The sequence below is a fragment of the Benincasa hispida genome, chromosome 5 (assembly GCF_009727055.1).
Source record: "Benincasa hispida cultivar B227 chromosome 5, ASM972705v1, whole genome shotgun sequence".
Taxonomy (NCBI): domain Eukaryota; kingdom Viridiplantae; phylum Streptophyta; class Magnoliopsida; order Cucurbitales; family Cucurbitaceae; genus Benincasa; species Benincasa hispida.
This window is the reverse complement of record NC_052353.1, coordinates 58,298,431-58,310,203: the sequence shown is the minus strand read 5'-3', so window position 1 is coordinate 58,310,203 and position 11,773 is coordinate 58,298,431. Positions and strand designations below refer to the sequence as shown.

The following is an 11,773-nucleotide window of genomic DNA, read 5'->3' as shown; positions in this document are numbered from 1 at the left end:
ACAAATCCTTTTCATGTCAAAATTAATTCCTTAAATGAGTAGCCAAAAACATTAACTTCTAGACGCTTCAACTATAAACTAGAAATCTAATTTAACTATGTCACTCTTTTAAAGTTAAGACATTTCATGCAAACTATGAATATTTAGAGAAATTCTACGCAAATGCACACATGAGATAGTCGACACTACTTGATTACACTCAACACAACAATTATGGATTGTGATTTGCATTTAACAGATTAAACATAACTTAATTTATTGAGACGTCAATTCAATAGAAGTAAGCACACTCATGGTTAAAACAACACTTAAAAGATAAATAAAAATTAGAATGTTATAGCAAAATTTCAATATAATGCCACAACCTTATATTATCACTAAGTCTGACAAACCTCTAAACTAGTGAAAAGAACTTGGCGCCTCACATTAAGACATAGCTCAAAATTCACTTGGAATTTATGAAACCTAAGAATATAGATGAAAAGTGAGGGTAAAATAAAAAATAATAAAAAAAAAACAAACAAAAAAGAATAAGAAGAATAAGAAAGAGACACGGATAGGTTCTTCAACCAAATAGATACTTTCTTCAAAAGTTATGACCTAAAAATGGAAATTACTCATTTATAAGAAAACACGATAATGTCAAGCACATGCTACCTAAATTTTCAAAAGTGTCTAAATGAGCAAGCCACATATTTGATCAATGTCCATAGTGTATCCACGTTGTCTGCTCGAGTTTATTGGCTTGAACTCTTGTTTTTATCACTCGGTTGTTCAATTTAGATTTGATTAACTCCAATTTAATTCAATTCCTTTTAAATACCTCAAAACGACCTCGAATCACTCCATTTCTACAAAATTGAAAATAAATCACTTGATATCAATAAATCTGGCCTAAATATAGGACATGAAATAGTACATTAAATGTACTATCATTATAAATAAATGAAGTGTGTTTCATTGAAATTAGGGCAAGCATTCTATAGTCACCATATACTTACCTTTAAATGATAGAATCTTCACCATCTTTCTTTTCGTTCTGTATAAGATGCGCACAAAAGAAAAATATATTTATAGTTAGATATAATAATAAATGAACATTATATATTTTAATTTTGTTACCCCATTCACGATTCCACAAGATTTTATGACATAGTATTAAAAAATATATATTGCTAAGTACAAATAAACAACTTAAATATTTGTTCATGAAGGCAAAATCAGTATAGTTCAACTGACATATTATTTGAATTATCAACTTCGAAGTTAAGGATTTGATTTTTTAACTCACATTTAATTCCATACTTCTGCAAAATATATATATACATATTTGTACACGAGAAGATACCTTCTTAATTGACCGTTGAAAGAATTTTAGTATACTATAAATTGATTTGAAAGGATAACTAAATTAAGTTTTTAAAGTGAAATTATTAAAGAAAGAAAATAATTTCTTATTAGTAATTGGTTATATTAAAATAATTAGATAATATAGTACAGTAATAAAATATGTTGGTGTAAAATGAACTTAAAACTCAACAATATTTCAAACATGAACATACAATTTCAGTCTTCCTCTTACCCAAATTTCCAAAACTGTCTAAACGTGATAGTGTTGAGGTACATGCTACATAAATTTCCAAAAGTGTCTAAACAAGTAGGTGCACGTAAAGCCCATAGTGTCTCAACGTTGTCTACTCGAGTTTATTAGCTTGAACTCTTATTTTCGTGACTCGGTTGTTCAATTTAGTTCCGATTAACTCTAATTTGATCTCAATTCTTCTTAAATGCTGACCTTGAATGACCCAATTTTTTTTCTTTAGAAAAAAGGGAAAATAAAGCACTTGATATCAACAAATCTAGCCTAAATAAAGGACGTGAAATAGTACATTAAATGATGGAGTGTGTTTCATTGAAATTAGGATAAGCACACTATAGTCAGTGCATAAACTTACCTTTAAATGATAGAATCAGGATAAGCACTCTAGAGTCAGCATAAACTTACCTCTAAATGATAGAATCTTCACCATCTTCCTTTTCATTCTATAGTATATAAGAAGCGCGCAAAAGGAAAAAAACATAGTTAGATATAATAATAAGTGAAAATTATACATTCTAATTTTGTTACCATATTCAAGATTCCACAAAATTTTGTGATATAATATTACAAAAATTATATGGCTTTGTTAAATACAAATATAAGCAACTCAAATCTTAGTATATCGGCCAAAATTAGTATAATTTAATTGACATAATATTTATACTATAGACTTCGAAGTTAGAGATTTAATTTCTCATTAGTCACACACTTAATCCAATACTTTTATTATATATATAGATATATACCTTCATTTCAAACTGCCAACCTTTTTTAATTGAGTCTTGAAAGAATTAGAGTATAATATAAATTGATTTTTAAAGGATATTTTAAATTAAGTTTTCAAAGTGAAATAATTAAAGAAAGAAAATAATCGCTTATTAGTAATTGGTTATACTAAAATAATTAGGAAGTACAGTAATAAAATATGTTGATAGAAAATGGTCTTAAAACTCAACAATATTTCAGATATGAACATACAATTTCAGTCTTCATGTTAAGATTAATTGAGAAGAAGGCAAATTGAAATTATCATTCACAAAAATTTCTTTTTTTCTTTTTTTCTTTTTCTTTTTTTTTTTTTTTTTAAAAAAATTAAGTCTATAGACACTATTTCATCTATAAGTTTATTCTTTTGTTATTTACTTTTTATCAATAGTTAAAAAACCAAACCAAATTTTGAAAACTAAAAATTAGACCATGTTTGGTAAACATTTCATATTTTATTTTTGTTTTTTTTTAAAATTAAGCCTATTTCCTCCTCATTTCTTATCATTTGCATTTTTTATTTGTACAATTATTTAATTCTTTGCCAAATTTTAGAAACAAAAACAAAATTTAAAAAGCTACTTTTTTTTAGTTTTCAAATTTTGGCTTGGATTTTTAATCCATTGGTAAAAGGTAGATAATAAAGGAAGAATTTAAAAGCAAAAGTAATGTCTACAGGCTTAATTTTAAAAAACAAAAACAAAAAATGAAATGAATATCAAACCGGACCGTAGCTTTTCAAAACTTGCTTTTGTTTTTTTGAATTTGACTAAAATATCAACAATTGTACTAAAGAAATATCTAAATCATGGTAAAAAATGGAGATGAAATATACTTAATTTTCAAAAACCAAAATGTTATTAAACAGAATCTAAATTATTATAAATTTGAAAGTACAAATATTAAATCATTATAAATCAAAGTTTATAAACTAAATGATTATTTCTGTGAAAGTTTAACCCTAAAATTATATATTTTAAAGAGTAGATTAGAAAAGAAAGAAAAAATGTCAGTAAAACAAGGATAATGTTATTTTTTTCTTTTTTGTAACATTAATTGAAATTAAATGGAAATAATGTTTACAAATGAGATTGAAATAATTGAGATGCATACCTAATGTTTTGTGAACAAATTTTTGATGCTTCTGAGAATCTCATCGTTCCAGGTGTCTTCAATAATGGCATTTATTCCATGAGTTGTCGATAATTTTTCTCTCTCCATGGACATAAATAACAATTTGGGCGCACTTATTTTTCCATATGAAAATGTCTTCATTTCAGGACATTTTTTTATGTCCAATATCTTCAAGCAGAAGAACTTAAGTAAGCATTTTCCAAAGCAAAAGCAAGTCAATCTTGGTAAATTATACAATTCCAAATATTCCAATCTATTGAAAACAATTTCTTCTTCCCTGCTTTCTTCTTCTTCTTCTGCCACATCAACTATACAACTCATTTCTGTACAATTTGTTATGGACATTCCCTTGAGATTCACTAGATCCTTCGCAACCGAAGACTTAAACAAATGCATCATTCCAGTGCAATAATCAACTGCAATACGTGTCAAATTGAAGAATGTAATTGATGATGGCAGTAAATACTTCAGTTTCTTACATCTTTCTATTTCAATCTTTTCCAAACTATCAAAGCAGCAACTTAGGTTGTCATCCCACACGTGTGTAAGGTCAGGAAGATTATTCAAAGTTAAATGCTTCACTTTTACAACAGTACTACTTTCATAATTCCTGTTGCTTTCTTTTCCATTCTTAAATACTTTTACTAATTCGAAGACATGTTGAAATGTGATATTTTCAATTCCGTATAATATTTGATGCATTTCGAATGGAAAATTAACCATGTCCTCATCCTTGGAACCAATCACTTTTAGATCTTCCAGTTTGGGAAATGAATCTGGTTTAACCCAACAGCTTCTTCTTTTGACCGATTTGCAGTGGGTTACCCAAAATCTCAAGCTTGGGAATAATACAATCTGAAAAACAAATTTTGTAATTATTATTAATAATCATTTTGTTTCCAGTTTTTTTTTTTCTTTATAATAGTCAAGAGAACGTTTCCAAAAAACAAAAAAAAAGATATTAATGAAGTAACATGCATAAATACCATTCATTTACCTGAACAATTACATGTACCTAGAAGTTCATGTATCTAGAAATTAAAAACACGTGTATTGAAAATGTATCTAGCTGAATTTCTAACGAGTAGTGTTTGTAAGCATAAATTTTCAAAAACATAAAACAAGAAACAAAATAGTTATGAAATGAACTAACATTTGTTTTTTTATAAAAAAAAAAAAAGGATGAAGGTTAGTACCAAAATATATAAAAACATAAAATATTTGAGAAAGATGCATTACCTCATGGGGAACCAACTGGGAAGCTTCATCCTCTGCAAATGTTTCAATTTTACCATTTGCATGTATTCTTTCAATTTGCTTCATATGATTGATGAAGGAAGCTGGAAAAAGAGTCTTAAGCTGAGGACACTCCTCCACCATGACATCCTTTAGATTTGAAAAACTCGGAAGTACTTCACGGAGTGGATCGCTACTCCACACATGCTTTAAGTTGGGTAGAAAAAGTAACGATAAGATTGACAATGGCACTGCTTGCTGGATGACATCACTGTCACTTGTCGGCTCTTCAATTTCAAATATCCTTTCTACTAAGTTACAACTATGAACTTGTAATGTGTTTAAGGAAACGAGTGATTTTACCATACGTGAAGGAAACATGTATGTTAATTTATGGCACTCATTAATACAAATCTTCTGGAGTTTGCAATAAGAATGTGTAATTAGGCCATTATTGTGCCACAACGTCTTCACATTTTTTTCTCTTTTAATGTCCAAAACCATCAATTCAGGAAATAAAACCTGCAATTTATATCCTAATATGGTGAAAAAGAGGAGTAAAAAGAAATTAACTAAATTTCTTTAAATATATATAGATTCCATTTGATAATCATTTTCAAAATTAACTAAATTTGTTTAACAATATAATTTCTTGTTTTATTTAAATCTCCTTACACAAACTCAAAAAAGAAGAAGTATATATCTAGAAAATGAAAAATCGTAGTTTAAATAATCAATTCTAAGTTGTAACCATAATTTGTTGCTTTACCTGAAAATCAGGAGTGATATCCCCAATCCCACGTTGCATATCCAAGTCTTCGTCCTCGTCTTCGTCCTCGTCTTCGTCTTCGTCCTTGTCCTCGTCCTCGTCCTCGTCCTCGTCTTCGTCTTCGTCTTCGTCTTCATCCTCGTCTTCACTAAAGTAAATTTTTGCTTTGGAATTATTGTTAATGCAAATATTTAGTTGCTTCAAATGAGGATAACTTATATTATTTCCACTTGGATTGTAAATAATCTTTGTAAAACCCACTGAATCTTGTACATCCAGTTGTTCACATTTTTGTAATAGTATATGTGGTATCTCACCAATTGAATCAATGGGTGACTTTATATGAAGAATCAAGATTCTTGCCCATCTCTCATTCTTCATGGCGTACCCAGCACCAACATGAATACAAAATTTTTCTAAATTCTGCACTCTTTCTATGCTTAACTCATTTGACAGAGTGTGAATATTCGGAATTGTTACGTTTAAATATAAAAGATGTGTAAGACAATTCAATTCCGAAAGTTCGGCATTCTTAATCAATTTCTTTTTGTAACTTACGTTCTCTCCCCATCTTTTGAAGTCCGTCTCTAAATTTAACTCCTCTAGCCTTGTCATATTTGCAATAACGTTTGGATGAATAACCTTCAAGCTAGAACAGTTCGCAAAATCCAACACCTTAAGTTGTGTCAATTCACTCATAGTTACGGTCACTTCTTTAATTATACAATGATGAATCCTCAAAATTTCTAATTTCTTTAGCTGACTAATTGTATCAATATCAATAGATCCACAGTTTGACAAGCACAATGTTTGAAGGTTCTTTAACGATTGGGTTAATGATGTCAATTGTGGTTGACCCAAATGCGCAACTCTCACATCCAAAACTCGAACCCCGTTCATTCCTTCAAAAAAAGCAACCGGAATCGGAATCACTTTATAATCCAAAAGAACGTTTCTTAATATTAACAGCTGAAGGTTTGGAAGCTCTAACTTTTGGGGATAGTTGAGAAACTCCGAACAATTTAAATAGATTGCATTATAAGTTCCATGTCTATCATTTTCCTGCAATTCCTTTTGTCCACTCCTATAGGTCAATGATGACATCTTATCTGTCTTTGATGCAATGTATTTGCCAAAATCGTGTATCACATCGTGGATTTTAACGTATTCCTCCCCTTCTTCTTCATCAGGCGCTAGAAGTAAATTAGAGGATTTAAGATCATCAACCAACTTAATCACTCTATTCCTTGCATCTTCCCAAGTATTTATGTGATTTAGAAATCCCATACCCACTGCATACATCTGCAAATCCTTCACATAAATCCTGTGATCATCTGGAAATACACTACATAGAAGCAATACTAACTTAGCTTCATCTTCTATTGAATCGTAACTGAATTGAAGACAAGAATACAATCGGTCACTCACTCCTGAAATATTCACTACAACTGGATTTTTCAATTTCTTGAGAGCATCCTTCCATATCTCTACTCTCTTTCCCTTCAATGCTTTTGCTATAACTTTAAGTGCAATTGGTAATCCTCCACATTCATTGACCACATCCTTCGCTATTTGTTGTATATATCCATCTTCAACATACTCGCCAACTATTGCGGTGAAAAACATCCAAGACTCTTTTTTCGTTACAGGATTCACCTCAAACAACTTTTCTATATTCATTTGATTTGTTAATGTATGTCGAGAACGACTTGTCATAAGTATCTTACACCCTTCCGTCCTCGATTCTGAACGACAAGGAATCCCAAACTCTTTTTCAAGATCGTAATCCTTCCACAAATCATCCAACATAAACAAGATATTCTCTTTCCTCTCAATAATATGAGTTTGTAGGAGAGATGCTGTTATCTTCCCACATTGCATATTTAATGCACCTCTAATTTCTTCTTGAATGTCGATTACACTCTTGGATTGACCCACTTCCACCTGAATCACTCGATCAAACAAATTGTTTTCCAACACTAACTTCTTAACTTCATTCAACAACGAAGTTTTCCCAACACCTCCCATACCACATACTCCAACTTTGTTCACATTAGGATTTGCAAGTGCATCTTTAATATTTTCAACCAATAAAGTTCTTGACTCAATAATTTGATAATCTGTAGGGATGGTAGGACAATTAGTATCTGAAGAAGGTACAGGATAACCAATACGATCTTTATTAAACCTTCTTCCTTCATTTATGAGTTCAGCAATATCTTCCACCATCTTCTTTGATTTTCTAGATAATCGATGTCGTTTGACAAAATTAAAGCACGAGGGATTAAGTTCTTTATTTTGTTTTGTCATGTTCGAAACTTCCTTCACATTATCCAACCACTTGGTAACTTCATCGAAAATTGCATTCCCTTTGCCTTTATCTTGACTAACCAAAATTTGCACGGTATCTCTAGTAGTCTCGAGAGTTTTATGTTTCTCTTGAAGTTTCTTGACATTTCCATTGTAACGAAAGAGGTAACCTAGTTGATGCAAAATGGGTCTAATTGTATACTCCACTACCACCCCGACTACAGCATCCATTTTTTGTTATGTTTCTTTTCTCCCGTCAAATTCTTTCTTGTCCCTGCACTAAAATGATCTAAAGAGTTAAGAACGAAAAATTATTATCCATGCTAACAAGAATGGATTAAATTAGAGCAAACTATACAAACCATATGAATCAAGAGAAGAGAAAACTTGGTCTGATAAAACATTTATATACAAGTGTTCAATTTTTAGAATTTAGAGAACAAAATGGAAAATAAACTTAAATTCTTAATTTTATATATGCAATTTTAATGATTTTAAAAGACCAAAGAGAGGAGCAACTTCCTTCTTCGAAGACATGATACTTTTTCTTACTATAAGATATTAGTTAAAATGTGTTTCATCTCAAAACTAATTGATAAGAAAAGGAGTAGCTCACATATCTTATAAACATTGTTAGATTTTTTTAATTTTTCCAATATGAGATTCTCAACATTTCTCATGATAACGGTTTTTCAAATTTTTGAAAAATCTAAAATTTCTAAAATTTATATATATTTATAAACATATGTGTATATATTGAGAAAAAGGAATCTAGTCTTATTTATATAATTTGACCAAATCTGTCAAGTATTTTTGGGATAATGTACCAAACAAAAAACATTAAGTGTAACTAAATTTCATAAGCTTAATTTTGAATTAGACAAACAAAATACTCAAGACATGTTTAGTAACACTTTTTTTGTTTATTTGATATTTTTTTCTTATTTTTCTTTTACAGAAAACAAAAAAGCGAACCTATATAACTGCCTTCGGTCTTTTAGTTTGAGAAATATGTGAACGAAAAAAATACCCGTCAACGGGGAAACAAAAGCCCTAGAACTTTTGTAGAGAAAGAAGCCCCAAGTTAAGTTGAGTAGAATGGACTATTATAGTTCACTAAGTTTTTGATAGCGTACGGGTCTCTTATTAATATATTTTTGAACAATTGTTTTAACCCACAATTAGCTAAAGGGAAGACTGAAGTGAACGAAGGAAGAACAAGACGTTACTTTTGCAACAAAAGGTAGGCAAAGCTCTTGATGATGGTGTGGACTTATCATGACACTAAAACTAGAGAAAATTGTTGATGGCGTGTTAAGGCAGATATGGGCTACCTTAAATTTGATGTTCCAATCTTGCCATGTGGTTTTAATATAATTGAATTAGAGTATTGGATTTATTATAGACATATCTATGAAGGGTATTGTATTTACCTTTTGCTATATGTTGATGAATATTGTAGGTGTTAATACTCATGAGATACATAAGTTGAAAGGTATTTTTGAAATGAAAGATTTAGGATCTATGCTAAGTAATCCTTTGGAATTGAGATAGTAAGAGATAGAAAGCTTTGTACTATAAAGCTTAGTTAAGAATCACACCATTAGGAAAACATTTCAAATTATCCTTGAGTTACGCATCTCAGACAGAAGAAGAAATTGAATGATATATGGATGATGTTCCATATGCTAGTGTTGTGAGTAGTTTAAGGTACCTTATTGCGAGTGGAATAACACGTGTTGGGCAATGAAAATATTTTCTTACAAGTTGAAAAAATTAAACATGTAACAAAAGTCTTAAAAAAAAGTGGTTCTTCATCAAATACCGCATCTTGACTCAAGATTGTCTTTTCCATATCTAGATTGTAGAGCTTGTAGCCTGTGGTATTTGAGTTATAACCAATGAAGATGTTTTTCTGCTTTTATCATCCAACTTGCTTTTCTTTTCATCTGGTATATGCACATGAGAAATGCTTCAAAAGACTCTGAGATGGGGAATCCCACATTTCCTTCCACTTCATGCTTTTTGTGGTGTTCTTTCATATACACTCTTATTAGAGATCGGATAGGTAGGTAGGCTACACATACTACTACTTCTGCCCAAACTCCTTTGGTTTTTTCTTGCTTTTAAGCATACTTCTTGTCATGTACAAAATTGTTATATTCATCCTTTCTGCTACTCCATTTTGTTGAGGAGATCTGAAAACTATTAAAGGTCGATGAATTCCAAACTTTTGGAATTCATTTGATATGAATTCTCCTCCATGATCAGATCTCATGGCAGTGATCTCCAAACCATTTTCTTTCTCAATAAGGGATTTGAACTTCTTGAAGTTCTCAAACACTTCTAATTTATGGCTCAAGAAATATACCCATATTTTTCTTGAAAAATCATCAATGAAGAAAAGAAAATAATTACTCTTACCAAGTGAGCTAGATTTTATTGATCCACACACATCCGTATGTATGAGTTCCAATGGTCTATGAGCTCTTGAGTTTGACTCATATGGGAAGCTTTTCTTGAACTTCTTTCCAAGTAGACATCCTTTGCACACTTGATCGGGGTGTCTTATGGAAGGTAGTCATCTTACCATGCTTTTCTTGGAGAGTGACTCTAAACCCCCAAAATTAAGATGCACATATCGAAAATGCCAAAGCCAAGATGCATCTTTGTGGCACATCTTGAGGCATTTTGCAATGTCATTTTGAATGTTGAGTATAAACATTTTATTTGTTGTCATCGGTACCTTAGCAATCAAGTTATTTGCATTGTCTCTTATAGAAATATTGAAGCTTCTCCCATGCTTCTTTTGCTTCCTTTGCTTCTAAAATCTTCTCAAAAGCATTGTCATCTAATCCTTGATATATTAGATAGAGAGTCTTCTTGTATCTTTTTCTTGAGTCTCTCAAACTATCCCTTTATACTTGAGAAAGACCACTACCATTCTCAGACTCGATATATCCTTTCTTTATAATCTCACACAGACCTTTTGAGCCAAAGAGAGACTTCATCTTGATATACCAATTATCAAAGTTGCTCTTGTTGAGCATTAAGACTTGGAATGGGACCATGTTATTGCTTGCCATCTTCTTGAAAAAGATATTTAAGCTTTGATACCACTTTGTTGGAAAGAAATTTTGAAGGTTGAAGGTAATTTGGAAGAAAGAATTGAGAAACAGACTACTTGTATTATTGAGCACTTATAAATTTTTTGGTTTGATATAAATGGTAGGACATCCCTTCTACTTATACTAATTAGCACACCTAAATCTATGTCTAGGATTTTGTCAACATATTATGATCTAGTGGTTACAAATTTCTCTCGAGAATGTTCTTTACAATTACACTTTTGTCTCATATTTTTTTATATATTCTTCAATCTACTCCAAGTATCTCCTACAAATAATTTTTTAGAATATTCTAATAAGTAATTCTTCTAGAAATTGGGCTTTTGTTTTGGACTAAGCCCAAAATCGAGTTTATATTTCAACATACACCTTTGACAAGAAAACCACCTCTTTTAACCTACAATTCTATCCATTTTCAGGTAGCTCAAAACCAACCAGCTTAGTAAAGTGAAGAAACATGCGTGCAAGAGATATGTATTTTGATCACCTCAATTTTTCCTTTCTGAATTTCTTCTCATAGAAAATGAAATTTGACACATATATGCTTAATCATATTGTTTGAATAGATAGATTGTTGTAACATCCAAGTTTAGGAGGGGTCCATGAATGATCTAAGATCACATTTGAAAGAGAGGGATCATGAGGATATGAAACTATGTTAATAAATTATTAAAAAGGTTGAAAGTTACTACTTATACCAACAAGATGCACTTTCCTTTTCATTGGTTCAATCATATAGAAACTTCAAAATTAAGCACTTAGCTTGGAGCAATTCTATATCGGGTGACCTCTTGAGAATCTTCCAAGGAAGCATGTGAGTGAAAAAAAAAC

At 30.6% G+C, this 11,773-nt stretch overlaps 2 protein-coding genes across 2 annotated transcripts; both read right to left on the bottom strand.

The window, feature by feature from the left end:
- Positions 1–426: 426 nt before the first annotated feature.
- LOC120078722 lies at positions 427–4,866 on the bottom strand. Its single transcript, XM_039033026.1, has 4 exons — positions 4,739–4,866; positions 3,479–4,354; positions 2,006–2,043; positions 427–1,039 (listed from the first exon to the last, which is right to left on the bottom strand). The coding sequence occupies exons 1-2, from the start codon at positions 4,820–4,822 to the stop codon at positions 3,479–3,481; spliced, it is 960 nt and encodes a 319-aa protein (XP_038888954.1). The 5' UTR covers positions 4,823–4,866; the 3' UTR covers positions 427–1,039; positions 2,006–2,043.
- Positions 4,867–5,474: 608 nt separating this feature from the next.
- LOC120077417 (disease resistance protein At4g27190-like) lies at positions 5,475–8,045 on the bottom strand. Its single transcript, XM_039031299.1, has one exon. The coding sequence runs from the start codon at positions 8,043–8,045 to the stop codon at positions 5,475–5,477; it is 2,571 nt and encodes an 856-aa protein (XP_038887227.1).
- Between the last annotated feature and the right edge of the window lie 3,728 nt (positions 8,046–11,773).